At 32.3% G+C, this 26870-nt stretch overlaps 1 protein-coding gene and 1 long non-coding RNA gene across 4 annotated transcripts; both read left to right on the top strand.

Moving 5' to 3' along the window:
* The first annotated feature begins 8013 nt into the window (after window positions 1-8013).
* On the top strand, window positions 8014-12697 carry LOC139905889 (uncharacterized). Its single transcript, XR_011781002.1, has 2 exons — window positions 8014-8143; window positions 8180-12697. It is a non-coding gene; the product is annotated as an uncharacterized lncRNA (long non-coding RNA).
* Window positions 12698-21846: 9149 nt separating this feature from the next.
* LOC121120453 (transmembrane protein 45B) lies at window positions 21847-26596 on the top strand. 3 transcript variants are annotated; one of them, XM_040715324.2, is made up of 4 exons: window positions 21847-21994; window positions 22065-22219; window positions 22362-22809; window positions 26072-26596. In XM_040715324.2, the coding sequence occupies exons 2-4, from the start codon at window positions 22217-22219 to the stop codon at window positions 26326-26328; spliced, it is 708 nt and encodes a 235-aa protein (XP_040571258.1). In that variant the 5' UTR covers window positions 21847-21994; window positions 22065-22216; the 3' UTR covers window positions 26329-26596. The 3 variants fall into 3 exon arrangements, with proteins under 3 accessions (XP_040571258.1, XP_040571256.1, XP_040571257.1); XM_040715322.2 differs by having other exon boundaries at window positions 21938-22007; XM_040715323.2 differs by lacking the exon at window positions 21847-21994 and having other exon boundaries at window positions 22001-22219.
* The last annotated feature ends 274 nt before the right edge of the window (window positions 26597-26870 follow it).

The raw sequence follows: 26870 nt of genomic DNA, 5'->3' as shown, positions 1-26870 counted from the left end.
TAGAAAAATACACCCTAGATTAAGTGATTATATAAATCAAACAACGAGTAATAACTATTTTACAAAATCTTGTACTCCTAAACTTGCTTCATATTTTGCCATCATGCCTTTTAAGAGAAAAGTAAAAAAAAGGCCCAAAATCAATTAGTTTTCAAGGCAATTCCTCCCTACTATAGAGTTATATTTTAATGATTGTTGAATATTGTTCACAACCTAACAAAAGCTAATTTGATTTTAACCAATCCACGTTTAACACACTGGAAGAGTGAAATTAAGCGGAAAAGTCTCCATAGCTGATATAAATAAATATATATTGAATATTTATGTTAGCAAAAAGCGTAATTAATGTGGAAATTTTATTGGTTTTTGTCAGCTGTCGATTTTTCTACTACTCATGCTACAAATTAATATATACCTTGATTGTTTATAATCGAATTAGCAATTCCATACTACAGTCATTTGTAAAAGTTTAAGACCACTTGGGATATTTTCTTATTTTCAGCTGAAAAAGAATGTATTTCAGATTTTTTTTTTTTGAAGTTGAACTATTTACTCAAACGACTCTGACACTTACTTTACACCCTTTTCGAATGAAATTAGAATGGGTTTTTTTTTTTACGGGAACTAATGGGAAATCTTGAAACAGTCAATTTCATCATAGCGTCATCTCTTGTGGATGTTTTCCTAAGGCGCCTTGTTTTCGTTTTGCCCGAATCAATCCCGAATTTTACAAATTACTGAGGACCATTGTGTACAACTGTCTTGCTACAGCACATTTTTACAGTAATTTTGTGCTTAGAATACCTTTCTTCGTGTAACAACACTATAAAAGTACCTTTTTTGCCCATTTTTGAAGAATAATAATTTCAGCTGTTATGTGAACACAACATTCTCCTCCAAGCGTCATTATGCAACATATTGATAGGTACACTTGCTAGACTCAGTTGAATATGACAAGTCTCCTACTTATATAATATCGTTCATATACGTTGGGAAAACAATTATTATTGAATTAGGTGAGATATCGCAGGTAGTTTTAAACTTTTGCAAATGACTGTATTAATGCTAATTAGTTCCACATTTAGAAATAGTTGACAAACTACCGCATGATTAAGAGGTGTTTTTTTTTGTTTTGTTTTTTTGAGAAAATGTTGGGAGATACTACAACGTTAATTTGAAATTTTGACGTTCCCTCTCCCCCTCCTAAAAATAAGATTTATCAAGTAACAACAACTTACTCCTAGCATGAGATCTTGCCCCTCCCCTATAGAAATGAAGTATTGAAGAAGTATTTATTTACCCTATTCTTCAATTAGTAAACATTAAAAATTGAATGCTGAAATTATGCATGGGTGCTTCTTTTGATCCTCGTAAGGGTTTTGTTGTTGTTTTTTGATGAGGGGGTCACATAAAGGGGGCTTATTCTATACATTAAGCAAAAAAACTGTTTTTTGGAGCTCGATGACACATGATAGATGGTTGAGTTATAAATCAAAAAAACTCATATTTGAAATAAGGACGTTTTTATATTTATTCAAAATCTAAAAAGTTATTGGCAAAATAAGAAATCGGTTAGAATTGCATATTCGATTGCAATTTTCAATTGGAATGGATTCGTAGATAAAATAAAGTTTGTAGATATTTGTCTGCAGATTCGTTTGCATATCAATTTGACACAGATATTTAAATAAATATCTGTCATTTTCTGCAATTTTTTTAAAATTTATGTCTCTTTTTTTCATCAAACGTCAATTTTCATTTTTTAAGAAGAAATACCATAAAACAATGCACTTTTTACAAAAAAAATTAGACTTTGACATTGAAATATAGTATTTTTAATTTCTGGAACAGTTTATAACATAATTTTTGCAATTTTTGAAAAATTGCACCCGTTATTGAGGGTTATTTTTTCAACTACATTATTTTCCATAATCTTTTTTGTTTTCGCAAGTCCGAAAAAATATTGGTATATTTGTGTTTTTCCTTAAAATGACATTAAATGTGTTTTTCTACTTTGGTTCAAATAGTTTTTTACAATTTTCTTGGCAAATTTCGGTTTAGCAATTTTTTGAGAAAAATAAAAAATTGACTTCTTATCTATAATTTTTTTTCTAAGCATATATGTTGGTACGTTTATTGGAAGCTTTTAACCTTTTTTTTTAAATGAATAATAATACATTTCATATAATGTACAGGTGCTATATTATTAGACCTCTACTGGTGCCGAAGAGGGTTTAACACACCTACGAAGAAATAAAATTGACCATCGTCAATGTGATATCCCGCTCCCTCCTTTTCCCGAGCAACGTCAGGTAATATTTTGTAGTTCATCTTTATAAAATATAACTAACAAATCACACCGTTTATTCCTTTTGAATAATTATAATTAATAAAGCCTCTTCAAAATAGGATAATAATTAATGTATGTTGTATAATGTCCCATCAATTAAACCTTTAATGTCCTTATCAACAGAGTTCAAATCTCTTATCTTTCTTTTGGGGAAAATCTTCAACAAAAAACATGTACACAACGTAGGGTAGTCAGGGAAGAGTTACAAAACCTTTTTGGTATTTATGGATTTCAAATCCCCTTTGAAAGGGGTTTGACATACAGGAACCACAATTTAATACAACAGATTCAAATATACCTGTTATTGTTTGAATGTATATATAAAGGGTTGATATTATTTAGGGGTACAAATTTTGTTATCATCAATCTGGAATGACATTGGTACAAAATCATGGAAGAAGACAACAAAAGATTTTATCTCTGAACAGAGGAAGCTGAGACAGTTGGAAAGAGGAGAGAAGATTTTAAATTTTTTCAAAGCTAACAAAAATTCGGATTAAGTCTTTCTCTTTTCTGATGAAATTTGTTTCCCTTTTGATCCAACTGTGAATATGTAGAACAGCCGCTACGTTAAAAACAAACATTCAGACAATGTCTCAGTATCTGTGAGATGTCTTCAGAACAGAAAATACAACAGGAGCCATGGTATTGGGCGTTGTGACCAGCAGAGGTGAAGTCTGTCCTCACATTTTTACGGAGAAAAGGAGGTACTCAATGCAGAGGCTTACATCAAACTTCTGGATAGGAAAGTGCTACGTTGGTTGGGCCAGAAACAATTTTGTTTTCACTCAAGACTTAGCTAAGAACCAGGCCTTCATGATAGACAACTTTACGGACTTTTGGACTTGTTGAATACAACGTGTCAAATATTGCAACTTTCCCAATAGCTGTCGAGAATTCAAACTGTTTAAAAAACGAATAAATGAAAGTCTATTAAGACTAAATAATATGTTATTAAGAATAATAAATAGAATTAGGAAGGTGTAGAAATTTTACTCTCAGTATATTATGCCTTATTCAAATTTATATTATAGTGTATATAATAAAATAAATTCTCTTTCAAGGCCTTGACCTGTCTAACAAAAATGCTTGCTGTGAATATCTAATATAACGATAAAGAATATTCTAAAAGAGGGCATTTTCAAAAAGTATTACTACTGGCCCACTCAGCGTTACCATATTTCAAATTTATCAGCAATGACTAAATTTTGAATTATATATCTAACCAAACAAAAATAATCAATAATTCAAATGATATAATTTATTACATGGTCAATTACTGAAGGAGTAGGGTTAGAGGGGGTGGGGGTCGAAAAGGTAGCGGTTTTTTTGTCAAAAAATGAAAGTAGGTTGTCAAAATTTGCATTTTTTTTATCACAACTTAAAAAATAAATCATATTCAATTATTTTTGTATAAATTTGTCAAAAAATTTCTGTTTTTTCTTGTCCACTGTAGATGCATCTTCTTCTTGTCTCCTATTCAGTGTTCTGAACGTTGATTGGTTGAACTTGAATCTGCTCTTGTTCAGCCCTAAACAATTCAGAACAATTATTGAACAATAATTTTATAGTTGGAAAACAATAAGTTAACTAACAACTAATTTGAGGCCTTTTTTCTTCTTCTTTTTAGAGAAGAGGATGTGCTATACAATGAAGGTAATGACTAGTTTTGGGGTTCGGTCCGTTATATTTTTTGTTGGACCGAATTAGTTCGGTCAAAAAAAAAAAAAACCTCGGTCTGGACCGGTCTCATATAAAAATTCGGTCTAGATAGGTCCAAAGGAAAAGTTCGATTAAACTTAGTCCTTCAATGTACTAAGAATAGATAAGTTAGTTGTATTATTTTGTCAGAATTTTTTCAGACTTAACCCTAGGTTATTGAACTTTACATTTTAATTTTTGACAAGATGTCAGATTGTTGTATTGTTCCAGGATGTAAACGACGTTTAATATATTTGTGAATTTTTGCTATTCCAGCCCTTGTTAGGGGACCTCATGGGCCATGCACCATCTGCATAGAATTCAAAAGATCCAAAATAATTTTTATTGCCATATGAGGGAAAAATAAAAGGAGTAATTGGTTGAAAAACAGGTGAAAAAAGAGTCTAAGTCATTTATTACTCTTTTCCTTTAAGCTGCAAATGTGATTATTCCTTGGGTCAAGAATTCTATGACAATGAACCATCCCCATTCTTCCTTTCAGTGAGAGTGTGTGAACATAATTTAAGTAGATGTTTTTCAGCTTAATTATACTTTCAACTGGCTTTACTCTTTACCCCTCCCCCAAAAAAAAAAACCCCAGTTTTTCAGTAAAAGCTCTAAGAAAAACTAAAAAAATAATTTATTTTTTCCCCACAATATTTGTATTATATTTTATATTCAGTTAAATGGAAATATTGTGACTTTCGTTTTTAAGATATACGAGAAAAGTTGTCTGTAACAAATTTAACAAGTGTGTAACATAAGTAAACATTAAATTCCTACTTTATACTTGACTCTCAAATTCAAAGTGACAAGACTCATGATTTGACTTGGATATAATTTACACTAAAAGATTATCACATGAGAGTTCATTTGTCAATCTTTTAGCAGGGGCGTAAGTAGAATAATATATATATATTTTTTTTTTTTTTGGGGGGAGGGTCCTGGTTTTAGAATTTTTTGTAAAAAATCCCAAAAAAAATAACTTTTTTTTGTAATAAAATTTCAAATTTTAAATTATTATAAAAAATTTCAAATTTTAAACTATTTGAAAAAAAAGTTAAAATATTAAATTTACCGGAAAAGATTTGAAAAATCCATATATATTACTAAAAAAATTTTTTTGGAGAAGAATTACAAAAATTCATCGATATTCTAAGAAAAAATTAGTTTTTTTTTGAAAACAGATCAGAAAAATTAAATTAAATTTGAAATATTGAAATTGTAACAAACAAAAATTTCTTATTTTTGAGGGAAGGGCTACCGGCCCTCGAGCCCATCCCCTACTGATACCCTATTTAGAGTAAAATCTTCAATAATGATGAGAAAAATGAAATTTAAATAAAATTAAAAAATGTGTATCTTACAATTAACAAACGGATAATACTTGAAGAATGTTTTTTACAACAGTGTTTTCTTTCACATACAATCTTGAATGATTTGTTCAACTTAGCATACAATAAACTATTAATAAATTAAACATTACATACATAATGTCAATGGAGGGGGGGGCATCCCCCTCCTTGTATAAATGGGGAAACCCTGTTCTTTCTATTTTTTAGTTATAAAAATATTTTCGATATAAGAACGTAAAATGAATCATCGTTGTTCATTATATAATTTATGTAGTTACTTCTAAAAAAACGATGTGTCATTTTATTTGAAGAAAGCTTGTGCGCATATTCAACACATTCTTAAGTAATAATAAAGAAATGGGGGGGCAAGTCTACACGGCGAGGACTCAAGAGTTATAAAATTTTAAAAGCCATTTTTACTATTTTTTACACTTTTTATTCTATATCTTCCCCTCCGTTCTGAATGATGGCATCAATACAGTGACGAACAGAAGCACAGCTGCCCTAGATAGATTTCAAGGACTCCTCCGTAACCACGGCCTTCAGGGTATTGATATAAGGGTGAGAAGTATAATGGGCTTACCTTCCAAGATACACCAAACAGCAAAGTCCTGGGGATTCATGTCGGGCGAGGAGAAAGTCCAGAAATCTGCCGGCCAGAAGGCAGCCATGTTCTCCCTGCAGGAATGCGGCACCTTCTTGGAGGCGTGTGCCCTCTTAAATAACAGATTGTTGTCGTTGAGAATGTCCTCTTCAACCATGACAATATTAAACATGAGGACCTTGTTGTTGACGTCCGTTTTTTCATTATTAAGACTACATTGTTATTTCTTGGATCAAAATATGTTTATGATATAAACAGTGTAATCTTGACAGTTTTTCATACATTCAAACATTTCTAATGTAATGTTAGACAGACAAACTTTATCTTATTAATATAGGTAACATGATGGGGAAATTATTTTGCAAAGAAAGGTTTCGTGAGTTTAAAGATTTAAATGTTCCAATATATTTATCAATGTTTACAAAGTAGGATACTTACATTGACTCTAATAAAAGCTAAGGATTACCCAGGGTTGCTTCGGCTATGGAGGGAGAGGGAAATCACATTGGAAATTGGCAAATGAATTAGTGCAAAAAAACAAAAAAAAAGTTCATAGCACTTATTAGAATTGTAAAAGAAACACAACCTAACAATATTTTTTCGTACTTGCCAAAAAAATAGTTATGGAGAATAATATTTTCCTTTTATGAAGATATTGTAAAAACTTATTTCACAAAATGTTCATGAAATACAAATTACTCCGTTTTTAATATTGCGTTTGCATATTTTGCATGAACAGCATCGTCTTGTGGCATTTTTTTAAAACTGAAATTTGACGTATGATGAAAATAATGAGAGACAAAATTGAAAAATTATTCAGAAAAGGACAGATATTTCAGTTCAACGCCAATTTTTATTTTTCAAATTTATATACAATTGAATTTTGCAGACAAATTTCTACAAATTTTCTTCCATTTACTAATTCCATGTTCCATTGAAGTTCATTTTTTTGCTCCTGATATAAACGAAATGTCAATTTTAACGGATTTTCTTTTTTTAGCCAATAACATTTTTGATTTTCAATAAATTTAGAAAACATAGTTATTCGTATAGTTTTTTTCGAAACGCCAATTAGCGTACACATTATAGTGCATAATAAAATAATTTGTAATAAAATATATAATACTTATTGATAAATAACTCAACCCCCTATTTAGTTTCTTCGAGTTGCAATAATATTATAGTATTTGTAAGTTTGCCTGTCCTTCCGTCCACGGATTAGCAAGTTTGTATTAGTATGTGCATAAATAAATAATTTGTAATAAAATATATAATACGGGTACATCCTAGTCTACCATAATATATTATCATAGTTGTAATAAGACTTACCCGTGTAAAATATATTTTATTTCGAATTATTTTATTAATGCTATAAATAAATCTATAATTTGATTAAAATTGTCGATATACGACATACATACTCAGTCAAACTCACTAATCCTCTTCCTAGTTCCCTTTTTTAATTTGTGTTCAGTATACTCTTTTTCTGTTGTACAAAAAAATCTTCTTTCTTTTTTTTATGTAAAAAAAAAAATTGAAACTCGGGGAATCGATCTTGTATTATGAAAATAATCCACTTATTAACAAAAAAAAACTTGCCCTCCAGAGTCCTGAAATATGCTCTGATCAAAATGAAGCATGACTCTATGTACGTAACTCAAAATTCTAAACAATTTTTGATATGTTTAAGGTGTGTACTGTCTCTGTTTATGAAATATATACCCTGGTTATGCGTTTTATTACCGTACATACAAACAAACATCTACTAACATATAGACTATATGATATAGTATTACAGTTGTGTCTATTGTAATTATTATGTTGTTTATCAACAAGTTTGACTAAATTCTAGACTTATTAAAAACATTAATAAAATAATCAGAAATTAAATATTTATTAGCGGCACGTCCTAGTGAATATATATGGACTGTTCAGCTATACAAGTTGATTCCACGTTCTTCCCGAGAGTATCTCTTAATCTATTATTTTGTATAAACTGTTTCAGTCGTTTGTGTTTACTCGAGAATACAACTTATCTTTTGGTAATTATAAGAAGCGTGTATTATTCTAGACAAACTACACTGGGGACCCCGACATGCCAAAGTCAAATGAAGTCCCTCACGTTGTAGGGCAGTTCAAAGTCTACCCATTTTAGACGACCAAACCTAGAGCTTGGTTTCGTTGCATCAAAGCCCAGTTTCAATTATACCAAGTAAAGGAAGAATTGGAGAAGTATCATCATTTATTGTGTGCCATCGATGACAAAGTCCTGGACCCTGTTGATGATGAGAGCGAAGACACATTAAGTGCAACCCCTTACTCCGATCTGAATGCAAAAGTCTTGGGTGAACACAAAATAGCCACCCAGAATAAAATTGAAAGGCTCTTCCAGCTCATCGAAGTGCCGCATATACACTATCACTATAAATTGTGAGCCTCGCAAGGGATTACATCTCAAATGTTCCCGATGTCTGGGAGGCTATAATCAAAAGAAATACTCGTGAAGAGTCTCCCCGAAAGTAGATGGGTTGTTTTATCGGTCCAGTTCTCAGATCTTAGCTGGACGGATTTCATTAGTAACGTCAAATATAAAAAAAACTAAGGTTGAAGGCCTAGGCCTGATTCATTCTATCAAGAAGTTAAGGCCCCAAAAGGAATGCTTTTATCACAGGAAATGGGGGGGAAAGACCAGAAAGTGCGAAACTCCTTAAATCTATCCATAGCTCATCACTCCTAAAAACTAAGCAATCGTCGGGTTAAACATAAATTCACTTTCCATGGACTCAACCTTTAGAAATGTTCTTTTATTTATTCATAGTAATGGGATTAAGTTCCTTGTCGATACCGGATCCCAACGGTACATCGTTCCAAGGAGCCTCATCTCCGGGAGACGTAATCCAGAATTCCCCAAGGTCGTTGCCGCGAATGGAATTCCTGTTAGAACTCATGGTTCTAGAAAATTATGGGTCGAATTTGACCCTGTGGGCAAGGTCTAGTGGGAGTTTGTTGTGACAGATATTGAGTATGGTATCGTTGGTGCCGATTTCTTGAGCCATTTTAAACTGTGTATAAATTTGGAACTAGGTTCACTGCAACAGAACGAACTTACTCCTTCGGTGATAGAAAAAAGGTGCGACATTGCCAGGAAAATGCTAGCTCGATATCCCACTCCTCAGTTTGAGGAAGAATTCTGTCCGGAGCCACGTCATGTAGTTCAGCATGAAATTTTCACAACGGGGAATCCCTGTTTTTCACGTACTCGCCATCTATCTCCTGAAAAAGAGACTATAGTGAGGAAGAAATTTCGAACCCATTGTCGGCTGGAATTATACGCAGGTCAAAATCCAATTGGTCTTCCCCAATTCATTTGGTACCAAAGCAGGATGGTTCATGGTGCATGGTCGGTGACTACAGACAGTTGAACACCTGTACCCTTCTAGACCGTTACCCGATGCCTCATATTCCTGATTTTATAAGACAATATTGGAAGCTGTAAATTCTTACTAAATTGGATTTAAAAGCGTGCTTACTATCAGGTATCAATGTCCAGCGTAGACTGCAAGAAAACTGCAATAACGAAGTGCGCAGGGCTTTATGAATTCACAATAATGCCCTTTGGACTACGCAACGCCTGCAATACTTTCCAAAGATTGATGGATTCCTTGTTTGGACTATGTTTTTGCCTATATCGAAGACAACATGATAGCTTCTCATTCCAAAAAGGAACATCATGACCACATCGAAAAAGTACTTTCAATTTTAAAAGCCTACAATATGGAAAAAAACAAGTTTTGCGGACTGGAAATCGAGATCCTTGGGCATCAAATTATTCAATAGGGTATCCGTCCAATAGAAGAAAAACTTAAGCAAATCGAGATGCTTGATCAATCTGGTAAGGGGAAGGACCTTCATATGTTAATTGGAATGGTCAATTATTATCGTAGATTTATTCCTAGTCTGGGGGAGTTGTTAGCTCCTCTATATATTAATCCCTAAAGTTAAAAGTTCCAAGATTGAGTGGACTGAAGTGGCTAACAAGGCTTTCTTCAAATTGCGAAGCACCCTCTCCGGTATTGCAACTTTGAAGCTTTATTCTTCTTGAGGGGAGTTTTTCCTAACGGTCCATGCATCTGACCAAGCGATTGGAGGCGTTCTCGAGCGGCAAGATGGCTAGGGATACATCCTACCATTAGTCTAACAAAGTCTACCGATATTTCGCGGAAGTGTCTGAGTATGGAGCCACGTTACGACACCTCAGTTGTAAATACAATATACCTGGAGATTTTCTCTCTAGACTCAACAATATCCTAATCGACGAGGTGGATTGGGAAGAATTTTCGTCACTTTTCTTTGTGACCTTAGATGAAACCCGTCAAGATCGGGATGGGAATGGATTCAATGTAGTTTGTGACATCCGTAATCCTGTCCCTCGTCCAGTTGTACCACCGTCGTTAGTAATTAAAATTATTGCTAGAGTTCACTGTGAGAGTCACAGAGAGGTACAAGCCACTACTAGGAAAATAGCTTCCTGCTACTTTGGGAGAATTTAAAAGAAGATGTAAGAAAGTTCGTCTATGATTGTAATACTTGTGCCAAGACGAAGATCACAACCCACGTGAACAAAAAGCTGTCAGTGGTTGAATTGTCTAACAAGGAATTGTACCATGTCTATGTCGATTTAGTTGTTCCCTTCACTCAAGTAAATGGAATGAGAAATCTGCTTACTATAATTGACAGAAGGACTAGATGGCTAGAAACAATGCCTCTTTCGAATACTACTGCTCCAGTGACAGCAGATGCATTTGAAGTAACGTGGGTGTTCCGATTTGGTGTCCCGTCTATAATGACCTCAGACTTGGGAAGACAATTTATCTCTGAAGTATGGAGATGTATGAGTATTAATTTGTGAATAGAAAATAAATATACCACACCATATCATCTGCAATCCAATAATTTGGTGGAAAGAGTACACAAGACGTTGAAGGAGGCTTTGAGGGCTCGTCTTTCAGAGAACGAGGAAAATTGGATAAAAGCACTGAACAAGATCTTATTGGATCTGAGAACTACTCCTCGTACGGATTCCAGCGTTTCTCCTCCTGAAAAAGTTTATGGCGAAGAAATTCGTTCTCACTCTCTCCCTGATGTGCTCGAAAGGGAGCAAAATATCAAATAATAATTTCAGGACAAATTATCACTCTTCATTGTGCCAAGATACTTCACCTGAAGAGAAAAAGTTGCGATTAGCCAAAAAAGCATTCATAATGAGTGCCCCAATCAGAGGACCTTTTGACGCTCCATATGAGGGTCCTTTCAAAATATTGAAGAAACATGATCACTATTTTATTTTAAAAAGAAGAGAAATCCCTTCAAAACTGTCAATGAATCCCCTTAAAGCAGCTTATGTTTCCATTTAGTTTAGTACTAAAATAATGATAATTTATAATCGTTATTTTACCCATGGTTCGTAATTTCAACCTGGGAGGGGAACAGTGTAGCGCTCAACTATACAAGTTGATTCCATATTTTTCCCGAGAGTATTTCTTCATCTATTATTTTATATCAACTGTTTCAGTCGTTCACGTTTACTCGAGAATACAACTTATGTTTTAGTAATTATAAGGAGTGTGTATTATTCTGGAGAAACTACATATATAATTAATTTAGAGTTACATTGAAATGGGGATCCTACTATGAGATCCTTCATTTAAAACCTCGTCGTTAATATTAAAAGGGATTAATATTTTCTATATATAGTAAAATAAGAACGAAAAAATATGATTAATTAAACTTTCCATATTCATTTCTAAAATTTTAATAGGTCTGCAATTTTGATAATTGTATAATTACTTATTAAAAAATGTATTTAAACGTTTCGCAATAATAGTAAAAACATTAATTTAGTGTATAAAATAATAAAGCCTCTTAATAGACCTACATTTAATAATATTTAATAAGACCCCTTGAATCAGGGGCGTCTGCAGGGGTGGGCTGGAAGGGTTGTAGTCCCCCCCCAATAAGGATATTCCCCCAATGTACTTTTTTGTCAAAAGCTTTGGATTTTTGAAATTTTTTCCAAAAAATTAAATATTTGAAATTTCATTATTCAAATTTTTTTACAAAATTTAATTTTTTGTGAATAGCTGTGGATTTTTAAATTTTTTGTAAAAAATTTATAATATTTATTTATTTTTTGATTTTTCATCCCGAAAAAATTAATTTTGACAGAAAGGGTAATCATTTTTTCACAAAAAAATAATATTTGAAATTTAAATTTTTCAAATTTTTGTTCCCAAAAAATTTAATTTCTTGTAAAAAGTTACGGATTTTTGAATTTTTATACATAAATATATTCTAAATTAAAGAGACTGTAAGACGATATCCTTTTTAGTCTATATAAGTGTCAAGTGGTTTATAGTTGTAAAAAAATATAACGTTATTGTATGCTAAAAAAGAAACCGGAAAACATTTGGTAATGCTGACAATTTGAAGAATGTTTTGGAGGAATGCGTTTAATTCATAGAGATAAAAATAATATCAAAAAAGAAGGAATAGTTTACCAAACCATTTGAATTCTCATAGTTAGGGTTAATAAAAACATAGACGGCGCTTCAAATATATTTTAATGTATTACCATAGTTATTTGTATCTAAATATATCAATTGGTTAATAAAGTACTTTTGAAAATATTATTTTATTCCAATTTAAATAATTTAATTTCTGAAACAATAATTATTGATTCAAAAATTGAATATGATTCGTGAGTATGCTCCAAACTTTGGTTCTTTGAATCTTCTTACTTTCTTGTTTCCCAAATGATATAATTTTATGCCTGTTCAACATTTTGAAATATATTTGATTAGTGTTGATATACGGTTTGATTCACGAGATGAATCAAAGACATAATCATTAATAAATTGAAAGGCCTAATTATTTTTCTTAAAACAGATATTTTCCTGCTCTGGAGGTACAATTATAGACCGCACAAAATGAAGTGATAATGTGTGGGTTGACGTCATGTAATGAACAATGAGATGCAAATTATTCCTTTAATTTGATAAAATTGGTAAAGTTTACAATGGGAAATTTTATGGGTTCTCGATTGTTACGCTCAACCTTCTCTTTTTTCTCATCTGCTGTTGCTATGTCAAAGAATGCCCCTTGCTATTGCTCAGTATCATAACTCTACAGGGTAGGGAAGCAAAACGTGGGCTCGAGAGATGGATTTAGAAATACATTAATAATTGATAATATTTTTTATTATACATGTAGACAAGGTTTTTGCAAAACTTTTTTCATTCAATATGGCCACCTTCATTATCAATCACAGCCTTTACACATCGCCTGAAGCTCATGCAGGAGTTGATGACAAGTTGCCCAATGCAGTCACTATGGAGGACTTCAGTGAGTCTGCATTTGGGTTTGAGGTCCAGTTGGTTTCCTTCTCTCAAGTCCCCCTTACATAAATGTCCACGGGTTCAAATTTGGTGAGGCAGAGGCCATATCTCTTTTGACAAGAATCGAGTCATGTTATCTGCCCAGAACTTTTGGCACTTAGCGGACGTGTCAGAGGGAACACCTTCCTGAGGCCACACCTTGTATCCCTTCAGATAGATGGTCTTCAACAATGGCAAGATGGTTTACCTAAGCAACTTATATAAGCCCTTCTGGCCGATTTTCTGTCCAGCCTTGAAAAAGAACGGAAGCCTCTTCTTCCCATTAGAGGCCACAACGCTGAGAACTATTGCTTAGGCCAGATACTTGGTGTGGTAAACCCCTTGGACCTCTTCTTTCGTTTCCGCAAGCAAGCAGTCGTGAAATTAATCAAGTTTAAAATTCTTGTTGTTCTTTAATACCCATCGACCCATTTGCCTTGATCCATGTGAGGATTTTTTTTGCACCTCTCGAGCCTCCTGACTTACATGCCCCCTTCCAGAAGGTGGCGTGGGGTCCTTGTGAAAGAAAGTAATCCCAAGTTTTGCTTTATAGACCTCCTGATGGTCCTAGGAGCCACAGAGAAGTCGTTGGCGAGACGATTCATCGACTTAATGGTATTCTCCTTTATATTCTTCTCCAAACTTAACAAGAACTTTGGATCATTCTTAGAATTATGCCCTCCACTTTCTGATGTCCTGGAGAGGTAATCTACATTTTTTTCCCATCTTGGCCAACTTTAAAACCAGGCTTCTAAAACACTTAACAATGCCCGAAATCATTGTCACATGAACTCCAGCATCTAAGAGATCTGAGATGTGCTGCCTTTTACTTGTTGCTGTCTCATGATTATTAAATAACTAAATGATTAGTTTAGTTTGTGTATGTAAAAAGAACAGCAGCGGCAACAGAATATAAATTAATAAACACTAAACTTTCTAATAGGTATGGAAAAATAATCATTCATTATCATTCCACGTTTTGCTGCCTTACCCTGTATGTATTATACATTTTATCTCTATGGTTTGATTAAATCAGCTGCAAGCCTCTGTGAGAGGAATTAAAAAAGTAAATCACACTCTAGATCTTACAAAGTTATGAGTAGGAATTACCAAACTGTCAATCCTCAATTCTAGACTATCGAAAACCACATAAAACTCCCAATTAACCCTTCAAGATTAATTTCACGTCTTTCACGCTCTTGTGATTACATTTTACCAGGCTTGTGAGAGATCTGGGGAAAAAATCAATAATTGCGATCAGAACTTTCACTGTGGTATAGGAGTATAATGATCAGGACCATTTGCAATCAGCGATCCGATCAATTTAATTGCGATCAAATTCAAATATACAATTTCTTAAAACCTATAACTAAACCTATACATTAAAATCTCTTTAACTTAAATTATCGATTTGTAAACCTTTTTTAAATGTATATATTTAAAACATTTTAGTATAATAAAAAAATAAAATATATCTTGAAAAAAAACTAAAATATAGTTTGGCAGTAAATAATATTACAATATCTACATATATCATTTATCTGTATTAGCTCTTTATTTTACATTTACAGGAGCTGCTTCTCAAAAATGTCATTTCTCAGCCTCTGTCTAGTCCCCTTCAGGACCTTTTCGGCCTTGGAGAACAAACACTCGCTGCTAGCACTCTCATGACATAATTATATAAGGATCAAGATCATGTCAAGCCCGAATAAAGTTATAAAGTTTTGACGAAAATCAAGACAGATACAAAGACAAGTGTATTAGACTCAAGACCAAGACTTTGATGTGTCGAGATCGAGACGAGACCAAACCCGGAAAAAACGGACTCGATAGCAGTCTGAAGACAAAGACTGGTCTCGAGAACCACAGCACCATTATAAGATATGTAATTTTGTACAGATTGATCGGAAAGCAATTTTTTGTTCTTTCTGTTACGATATAGAGATTAGGACCGATTGTGATACTGCAATGAGCGATATAATATCGCCATGTTGCAATTGATCGCCGATCAGAAAAAAAATTCCGTTCAACAAGCCTGCATTCTACGTAGATGTTCTTTCTTCAAGGTTAAAGTAATATTGATTACATGCTTCCAAAAATGGTCCTTTATGGACGCGCTTTGATTTGAAAATCTGCAAAATGTTGAAAAAGCGGAAATTTTGATGTTGTATCTGTAAAATTACTGTTTTGAGTCAAGTTACAGAATTTTTATTTTCTCAAGTATTATAGATGAAACATATATTTTGAAACAATATATTACCAATCCATCTCTAAATTGCCTCATTTTAGTCCCAAACATGTTGCTAATAAATAAATATTATCTTTTGTTCCTGCGTATCACGCGCATTTATTTTGATGTTTCTCCCTTCATTTTTATTCCTCAAATCTCTTTTTTTTGATAGCAAGTGTCGAATTTAGTATTATCAAATATACTATCGTTGTTTATTTATGGCAAATAACACACCCTATTTTACCAATATAATTTCTGCAAACAAAAACTGTCTAATTAAATCTAAAAATACAATCTTTTATTTATTGTTTCTTAATTTCTAGAGTTGATTTGATTTATTCAAGAATATTTTTATAATATTCTAAAAGTTTATTTTTCATATATTATTAATATTTAATTCCTTTTTTTTTTGATAAAAATAATCAGTTGACTTGTAGGAATGAATACTATCATAAGAGTCTCAGTTGTAATGTTCCAATACTGGACATTAATGATTGAAGGAGCATCCCAATTGAGGTTTGATGAACAGTATGGCCCCACACTGATATCTTTAAAATCACTTCAATCATTTTTTCCTCTTATTTTTTATATCCCGAATTGTCCATCTTCTTGCTTAGAGCTTGATAGCAAAGATAGTAGAACATGCTCAGAGTGTGCAGTCCACACACCTTTCTCCATTTTTCTTTTCTCATGGCGATACTTTTTGATTTTTTTGAAAGTCCACCTTTTTTTCTCATTTTCGAAATTAATTGTATTTAATGTAGCCTATGTAATGAACCCGTTAAAATACTTGAATCTACTTTAATTTCGAACCACATATGGAAGTAAAAGTTCACAATGAAATCGATTATAACCTGCAACTTTTTTGTATTATCTCCAGCCAACCCATCCTTAGGGATGTAGGGTCGTACGAAACGACTTGCCGTTAAAGGCCATACTTAATGTGAAACTATAATGATATTCATTATAAGATAAAACTCATGTGTTATTTGTAAGTTAATGATTTTTTTTTTCATGCGATAAGCATAAAATTGATTATTTATAGAAATCCTCAATGACACTTTCAGACATTTATAGCACGCTTGAAAACGAGTTTGCTCTATTTTGGATACTATTGAGATCCTCAAGAAGGAACTGCTTTGATTTTTCTTGAGTCTTCTCGGTAAGAAACGCAAATTTGAACAGGGGGAGAAAAGTTGATGTGTAATTTTGTACAAATAGATCGGATCGCTACTTTTTTTTTTTTTCATTTCTGTTTTGATATAGCGATATAAAGATCAGGACCTAATGTGATACTGCGATTAGTGATATAATATCACCATATTGCAATTGATCGCCAATCAGAAAAAATCCATATCAACAAGCCTGTATATTACTAATACCTAGGTTTCAAATGTCACGATTTTTGTATGTTGAATGGATGTACTTAGTTTTGATTGATTTTGGAAAGAAAACTCAAAAAAATAGCATCAGTCGATTTTCAAATCATATGTAATAACAATAATCGAATCTTGTAGCATAAACGAAGGAAGATTCCTTGTTCTGTTTAAACATTCCAATTGCCATATTATTATATATTGAATATTAGCCTTAAAATCCTCTATTTGAGCGGTTTCATAGTTTTTTGGCTGACAAACTCCATGAATGCAATAAAAAATAAATAAATAACCAATGCAGGGGCATTTGCAGGATTATATAGGACAGTGGTTTTGAGGGCATTGGTGCTTGGGATGAAGGACACTGCAAACCTATTCTCGACATGCACCCAAAAGATGTAGTCGAGTTGGTTTGGCAAAAGGGTTGTAGGGGTGGCAAAAGTGTCAAAAAGAGTTCGAAAGAACTCAAAAGACTCATTTTAAAAGAGTCTTAATTTCTATCACTCAACCTTTATTTATTATTGAATTAGTAAGTGTTTAGATTTAAAAAGGACGACCACTCAGTATATATTATATGATTATATCCATATAATCAAGACAAAATATTGGGGAAATAATATACTGCAACAAATAAATGACTTTCCAGTGTTTCAAACAAAGAGTTGAATAAAAAAGCAAAAGCAACGTGTTTTTTGAGAAACTACAAATTTAATTTTAGAGGTGTTGTGATATGCAGAAAATAATTCATTTCCTTATAACAAAATCCATGAACAAAAAAGTCCATTATTTACATTGAATACAAAAAATGAATTATTAATTTCTAACCAACAACTCAAAAATTCAAATTGATTAAAAAAAGAAACTAAAAAATATTTTTGTTCTTAGAAATGGAGAAAAATTGTATTTTTAAAAAGTCAGACAATTATAAGCATACATTAACTTAAAGTTTAGGACGCTTTAAATGAAATTTGTAATTAATGATTAAAATGCGAATTAATGAGTTTTTAAAAAACCTTATTATTCCTTATTTCTTATTTTACTCTTGCTTCCATTTTTCCTTTTAGTAAGGCTGTCATAACTTGCGCAGAGTTAGCATGATAAAAATTTTGTGAATCTCCAAACCTTGTATCAATTCTTTTTTGAAAAGTTATGCTACCCTAATGTATTTTTAATGGCGGAATCAATCATCACAAAACACATTCATATTTTTTTGAAGATGTAGAAATAAATAATTATAATTAATAAATTAGAAATAAATAACTATAATTAATAAATTAGAAATACTTTACAAAACATTTATAAATATATATCAAGACGACATATTTTATCATTAAATATTGAATAACTTATGAGATTTCTTTATAAAGTTGTTCAGATATACTCAGCAGAACGAAACCCTCCTTATCAGTTTATGTTGGCATATTACAGTAATTGATTATTGAAAATTAATCAATTATAAAATGATTAAATAAAACCTATAATATTATCTATAGATAAAATGATTTATAATATCTCTGATAGAAATCCGCTACAATTAATTATAATCATTATATGTATATCAATTATAAAAATATACAGGCGTCGATTAATATAGAGTATAACAGATATTTATACTATTTTTAATACAATTTTTTATCGAAATATATTGGAGATATGTGAATATTTGATGATCTTATAGTTCATAAATCGATTGATTTTTATTTAAAAATACATTAGGTTATGAATATTGTCAAATTATTATCCAAAAGATGAATACGTATTCATTATTTATCTATCTATAAATAAATTAGTCATTATACCAAATTGTTTGAATTTTAATTATAAATCAATTTAAACATTAATTACAAAATAAAAAATATTTTGGAAAAAAAATATATAATATAAATATATGTTAGGTTTAGTTGAGTTATATTTTGTAATTTACAATCAAAATGTTCCGTAATAATAGGTATGTATAATACATATTTTATTTTTTAACACAATTAGATAAATAATTTTACTAATTGAGTAAAAGTAGCGTGAATTCAATATATTTTAGTGATACTTGTGGCTTGCTGAATCCTTTTACTCGTAAATAACGTCAAGTTTTATATCATGTGACTTCTTCAGAGCGTCTCGGGAGTAGGGATAGACATGAAATTGTACACCTCTAGGTTTAATAGAAATACAAAGGTATACTTTTCTTACTGATATTTGACTTCCACCACAGTTTTTAATAGTGACGTGAAAGAGTATCCAAGAGTAGCTTTATACCGCCTTGCTTGACTGTTACTGTTAAAGTACCAATGTGATAGTCTATGACGTCATATCTGTCTGTCTTACCCAATAATCTTCAAATATATGTTTTATTTTTTTCGGCAAAGTGGTCAATCAGGTAAGTGCACATTTGGTAAAGTAGTTATTCGACAAAGTGTCCGATTGCTAATGTCGTCATTTGGGAAAGTGTCCTGGAACCAATTTACGTGAATAAAACAATGTATGACAAATCTTGATGAAATACTCCATATCCATATAGAACCTTTTTACTCAGGTCAATAATTGCATCATAATTGGGGGCTCAAAGTTGATATTTTTACTACATAAAATCTGCAAATTTCCAATACACTTTTAATAAGCTTTCTCCAATGGCTTTAAGAATTAATAAAGACTTAACAGCAGTATTGAATACTACTTCATGCCAATGTTAAACAGTGATGCTAGAATTAATTCAAAGATATAAGTACTTAAAATCCCCATGAAATGGGTAGGTTTGTATAATTTTGTGTTATCGATTAGGGACGATACAATAGGATCACTAGATAATAACTAATTGATTAAGTCAAATATCAGCCAACAGGGGCATCTGTAGGATTTTATTTTTACAAAAATTTCTTCATTTTTGGCAAATGGAAAATGACGTCATCGATTGGTTGTAAAGGAAATATTTATTATTAGTAATATATGTCGAGGTGGAAGGTTCACGGGACACGGCTTTTGAGCTTGGCAAAATAAAGTTCGGACGGCGGATATCGAGGTAGGACCTAGACCACATCCACCTATAAATAGAATTAGAAATTCGTGATTCTTTGGTTTTTTGGTCATATTTTAACATCCTACTGTTCTCTATTTTTCTTAATATGAATTAAAAAGGAGTTTTATATTTTTAATACTTGGTTGTTTAGAGCCCCAAAATGTCTGATATCAACAATGTTGACGTCACATGAATACGCCGCTTAAATATCCCTACAATTTTGTGGTATTTTTCCTGTTTTTATGTTAGACTAAATTGTTAGTTGCTATGACTTATTATTTGTGTTGGGTGGTATAAAAAACTGAAAAGACTGCAGTTCTATCAGTCGGGTCCAAATAAAATTTCTCAGCGCCAGGACAGGTCCTTATTGGTCTTTTATAGTAACTACAAGAGCTGAAAGGACGTAGTTCACGTCATTACCTTTATTGTATCATGCAACCTTCCCTCCAAAGAGAAACAGAAAAAAGGAGGGATGTCATTTGATCATTAACCAAATAAGTAATACCAACTGATATTTATCTCTTAAGTACTCTTATACTACCGTTGTCATGTTATTTTTGCACAATTTTATAGATATTTCATAATATTAAAATCCTACATAGTATATATTAGACTAAATTATGAAACAGCCATGATACGTCATGGCTGTGAGAGGAAGTGAGAGGGGGGAATCGACAGCTAACAGCAAAATACACAGGGTATTTTGCTGTTGGCGAGGTAACGCCGTGACAATAAGGAATGATAATTGATACAATGTTTCTTTGAAGACATAAACATATTTGAAGCAACTTCAATGTTTTAATATACCTAACTATTACAATTGAAGTGTTTTGGTCAACTATTTCTTCTTTTTTGACGGCGTCAACTACTTCTTTACATCATCACTCCATGTATTTTATCTCTGTGGTGATACAAGACAGCCTACGTTTAAAGTCAAATGCGTGTGTCTAGAACTTATTTATTATAAGTTCTAGACATTATGGGCGTCTCCAAGTAGTCCTGGAGACGCCCATATGCACGCCGTCAGCAAGTCCTAAACGTTCAAAAGGAAGAAGGGCTATGTCAAAAAGACCAAACTGGACCCGAAGGAGCTAGAGAAAATAGTGAGTTGATTAAATTTGACTGAATTGAGTCAAACTTCCGTTCTTTAGAAAAAAAATATTAGTAGTTGATGTGATAAACTATTTGAAAAGTTGTTTGAGCGTGGAGAGGCACCTTATACACCACCAATGAAAGAAAATCATCTCCTCCACTGCAAGACTCTTATGAACTTTTTTTTTTTTGAGAGTTTTTGCACTCCTACAGCCCTGATACGAAGCCCTTTCACTACACGGTTTCTCTGTATATCGAGGGAAAGGCCTGTAGTGTCCCTCATCTATAGACTGAGGGCCTCAAAGCAACTGTCTACCAGCATTGGAACGCCATGACAGAGGACTACATACGCAGTGGGTGTCAGACCTTCCGCCCAGCCGTCTAGAATGCTTATTTGCCGCTGAGGACAGCAACATTACTGATTCAGAGAGCTCAGGCACACATATTATTATAGCCTTCATTTAGTTGAAATTCTATTGTTAATTATATCATGTTGAAGTTTTTTTTATATAATTCAATCCTATCTATGAATGAAGAAAATAAAAATAATAGCTGTGACTGAAGGGCCATGGAATAGTGAAAAAGAGATGGACAGATATTAAAAAAATACTGAAAGGGTAAATAAAAGACTGATCAGGAAATCAGTTCTTGGACCAATCCAACACTACTTATTATATTATATTGTTAGATATCCCGTTTAATATGACTTGCTTGTTTCCTACGATAACGATGCAGAAGCATGAATCAGTTTCTTATCATTAATTTTACGCACACAACGTACTTATATTAATATCTAACCTAATGTGGACACAAAAAAAAATTATATTTTCTTTTCTGGGTTTTGTATGTTGTAACAGTTAGTATAAGCAGCTCTTCAAAAGTGTTTTTTTTTTGAAAATGGGCACACTTCTAGGACACGTACTCCCTGGTACATTTTTCTTCATTTTTGGATGCATTGGATTGTTTGATGGATTTAAACGATATTTCCATGCAGCTATACGTGGGAAAAATGGTTATTCAAGTCGGACCTGTACTAAATATCGATATAGAGATCGAAAAACTAACATGGTTTGAAAATTGAAAGAGGATCCTTAAGCATATCATTCATTTCGTGTACTTCAATCTACATTTTACTTTGTAACATCAAGACTAAGGATCCTCTTTTTATTTTTTTCAAGCAATTAAAGTCCTGATTTTTACCACCTTCAAGTATAAAAACATCCCTTTGGAGAGTTGGATCAAATTATTTGCATCTCTGATTGGAATTGCTGGAGAAATTGTGACTGGTTTATCTCCGGAAGGTGAACTAGGAGCTCACAACTCCCAACACTGTGTCATGTACTGCCTTTTTGGAGTACAAAGTATAGTGGAAATAATTGTTCTCATGGCAGGAGAGTCTAAAAACTCCGCTAAAATGGTGCTCCCACCTGATTTAGACTACATTTTTGGTGCTGTGGCATTTGGTGGAGAAAGTCTGTTGTTCTATTGGCATCTTCATGGACGAAATCAATTGGATATTTATGTGCATACCCTCTTAGTATACGGATCTTTAGCATGTACTCTCTTTACAATCCTTGAGCTTGTTAAGAGACGTAATTTCAGCGTTTTTCTATTAAGAAGTGGATCCACTATTCTTCAAGGAACCTGGTTCTTTCATGGTACGTAAATAAATCTAATTAAAGGTCCTTTTACATAAAAAATGGTAGGAACGGAATATCTAATACACACTCGAGGAAAAACTCCATTTATGATTTTTTTTTTTTTGGGGGTGAAGGAAGTCTACGTGGGATAGGATCCCCACAACCAAAATGGTATATACTTACATCCAGTTCCCGGTTTTAGCGTAAACAGTGCCTGGGTAAAAATACATGGGCAGGCCCCCTCTTCTTTTTCCCTTGAACATTTGAATTTAAATTCGAATTTTGCTTGTTTTAGAAAATACATATTGGATTTTATTTTTTTAGAAAATAATATGTATATATTTTTTTTTCAATGGCCAGTTATACATTTACTAATACCGACAAAGATCTACCCTCCTAAGCATCCCAATCAAATGCAGGTGCTGGAAAATTCCCCTTGTGACCTTCTCTAAAACTAGCAGTCCCTACATTAGATTATATCTTTGATATGTAGTGAGTCAAAATAAAAACAATCTTGAACTAAAGTAAAGAAATGTAGAAAATCCAAATGTATTTTTTTACTTCAAATTTTCATACAGCCCAATATTTAATAGGTATATTTGAGGCAATTAAAGGCATTGTATTCAAATTTGTAGGATAATTTTATACGAACAAGATGTTTAGCCCCCATCTTAAATCTTTATTTGATTTAAGATACCTTAAGAGTGGTCCATTAAAATCCAAACACATTGAATTTTAAACTTTAACAAGATATAATTTATTAATTAACAATAGAATTTCAACAAGATATAATTTATTAATAACAATAGAATTTCAATAAAATAAATACTATCAATAGATGTGTGTCTGAGCTCTCTTAGTTATTAATTTGGTTGCCCTTAACACCAATGATGGCTTCCAGACGGTGGTGGAAGTCCTGGCACCCACTGCAGATGTAGTCCTCTGTCATGGCGACGTAGTGCTAGCACACAAGGAATTTGAGGGTCTCGTTGTTTGGAGAATAGACACTTCAGACATTCCCCTCGACATGCATACAAAAAGTGTAGTCGAGGGGGTTGGTAAAAGGGCTGTAAGGGGTCCAAAAGTGTCAAAAAAAAAAAATCAAAAGAACTCAATAGACTCATTCAAAAGAGTCTTGAAACGGGGAAATGGGATTCTTTCATTGCTGGTGCCAAAAGCGGTCTCTCCACCCTTACAAGACTCTTTCCACCAAGTTTTTTGATCACTCTCTGGACAATCTGGTGTGAAACTCCGAGATATCTTACATGGGCCCTCATGGACTTGGGGGTTGTTGGCCTGTGCTGTTTTCTTTAACTCCTCCGGATCCAAGCTGGCTTTTTTGACAGAGCTCCTCTTCCTCTCTAACGTTTCAGACTTGCTGACAGTGGTCTTGGAGACGCCCAACTGCTAGGAGTGTGCGAATGGAAACTCGTCGATAATGTTCAAGTTTCATTTTCTCGACTTGTACGTTTGCTAGAGAGTTCAGGTTTGCTTTGTTTTGTAACTAATAGTTACTGCTTAATAAATGGGAATATGAATAAATTTCCATCACTCATTAATTATTGAATTATTAAGTATTCGATTTCAATGGACCACCCCGTATTTATCGGCATTAATGAAACAAAAATACATTTTTTATTTAATTTAGGGAACTAATGGAATATATGAATATACTCAAAAACAAAAATAATTTATTTAATAACTTTGTAAATAGTGTGTTGTATTGAATTGAAATTTCCTCTGAAGAGGCTTTATGTTAATGGATGTGAACAAGTGTCAAGTATTTAAGTATCAAGTATTAATAACATAATTATATGATTAAAAGTAGTATGGTTCAAATTATGATGTTATTTGCACAACTCGTAGAAACTTGCTAAAAATTGAAGAGAACCAACTTACTCTGAGTGCCAACTATGGCTCTCATAGATTTGAAAGTATACAATAGACCCAAGATGGCCAACTCATAGTTTGTGGTCCGCATTACGGCTCGTTTAACGTTTAAGTGTGGCCCACTACTCATTCTCACTTCAAGTAGCTTCAAAATAGTCACAATATCATCATAACGCGTACAAACAAATAAAAAAAATTTACAAATAAAGTCATTCTTGAAAAATTAGCCCTCTGGGGAAAAATAATTAAACAAAAAACATTGAGTTTTTTTTTATTAAGGATTTATATTCTAAAAAATGTCCTTCCATCAAATAATGCAGTAGACCAAAAATTTTAATATTAAAAAAAATCAAAATAACTAGTGATGTACCACGAGCTGAACTTTACTAAATGAATATTTTCGAGTTTCTAAAAAAAAAAAAAAAATACTCGTATTTTTTCCTCTCTCAAATTTTGTCAGTCAAAAAATCATATTTTGTAATGAATTATTGAGATTTGTCATTTAAAAATTTGTGTAGTTCTCTAGAGGACACTGTATTTAAAAAATTAAAAATTAGTTTAACTTATTTGAATCATGGTCATAAGCGTAGTTCAACAATTTATCAAGTCAATAAACCAATATTATACTATAGTTTTGTGATAACTTGCAACAAACATGTTTTTAGAGGCACTGGTGCTTATTAATATGAATGCATATTAATGATAATATATAGAAAAATAAAAGTTTTTAGACGGCTAAGTAATTCCAAGCAATGTCGAGTACTTCCTCTATTCTTTAAAAAATCAAACAAAGATTATTTTTAAAACTAGCAGGAATTATGAGTAGACATTACAGACAAGTCAACACATTTATTCTACCTGTGGGAAAACATAAATTCTAAATTTTGCAAAGAAAGGAAGTAAGTCTAGGAAGATTTAACTTTGATAATGGGCTCCAAAAAGAATCCCAAGTTGTGACGAGTTTCGAGTAATACTCTGCTTTTTAAACACACGAGCCGGGGTTTTTGTGTCTTTTTTTATTTACTTCATAAAAACTGGAGTACCAATTCACGAGTTTTGCGCGTGGCACATCACTAAAAATAACCAAGCCCCCTAAATATATAATTTTTGGCTTTTTTTTTCTTTTTTTTTTTGAAGCAGTTTGTCATTGGAAAATTAGATTTTGCTTTTTTTTTAATTCTACATAAACATATTATATATATGTATTGAATAGTTTTTTGAAATTTAATAATAGGTTGTGTGGCCCATTAAAATATTTTAAATGACATTGCGGCCCATTATATTAAAAGGTTGGACATCCTTGATATAGACTAACAACATTTAAAATATAATTTTCTAAGTAGGAATTTCAGACCCTAATATAATATAACTAACATTTTATTTATTTCAGTTGGACTCATTTTATACCCCATATCCGAGAGCATTCATTGGGATCCAAACAGTCATAGGGACCTCATGCTCATACCAATTTATTTCATTCTCCACGTTTTAAGCATCTTCACATTCATTGGAATCATTGGACTGACATTCTACAAAAACAACAAAGATAAACTAAAGAATGCTCGCTATGCTGTACTCAACGCAAATAATCGACTTCTACCACTCACATCTTCTTCCGACTCAGATACAATGGATTTGAACTTATAAACTCATAAAAAATGCATGTTGCATCTACTAGTATTAGTTAATATATAATTTATATAGAATCTACTCTAAAAGAAAACAACCTTTTTTTCTTATTCTAAATTCTATTTGCAAATAATTTACAATTATTATATCGCATGTCCACAATGTATGTTGACAATATCCGCCATTTTTGTTTTCGTTGGTTTGTTTTTGACCTATAAAAAGTTAAAGGACTTGTGTTGCAATATTCCACAATTGAATAAATGCTAAATTTAATTTAATAAAATAATGTTTCAGATAAAGAACGTCTGCAAGGGCAGGGCCGGAAGGGCTCTAGTCCCCCCCCCCCTAATTAAGGAATATTTGCTTCTTACTAGAAAATTTAATATTTGATCTGTTTTTCTTCCACAGCAGTTGTTACTATATATCAAAGTGAAAATTATTGATTTAAATAATACAATTTACGGATCGATTTTGATGAAACTTTGTACTAAGATTATATATAGTCACAGTAAGAGCCCATTACATTTTGAGAGGTTAAGATCAATATTCCAAGGTCACAC

This window comes from Lepeophtheirus salmonis, chromosome 6 (assembly GCF_016086655.4).
Source record: "Lepeophtheirus salmonis chromosome 6, UVic_Lsal_1.4, whole genome shotgun sequence".
NCBI classification, from domain to species: domain Eukaryota; kingdom Metazoa; phylum Arthropoda; class Copepoda; order Siphonostomatoida; family Caligidae; genus Lepeophtheirus; species Lepeophtheirus salmonis.
This window is presented reverse-complemented; position numbering and strand designations above follow the sequence as displayed.

Excerpts from the sequence above, each read along its gene's own strand:
- LOC121120453 (XM_040715322.2), top strand. The coding sequence starts at position 21,953 with ATGTGGACACAAAAAAAAATTATATTTTCTTTTCTGGGTTTTGTATGT. Across the intron at positions 22,220-22,361 it reads GAGATCGAAAAACTAACATG|TATAAAAACATCCCTTTGGA; the intron begins GTTTGAAAATTG and ends ACCACCTTCAAG. Across the intron at positions 22,810-26,071 it reads AGGAACCTGGTTCTTTCATG|TTGGACTCATTTTATACCCC; the intron begins GTACGTAAATAA and ends TATTTATTTCAG.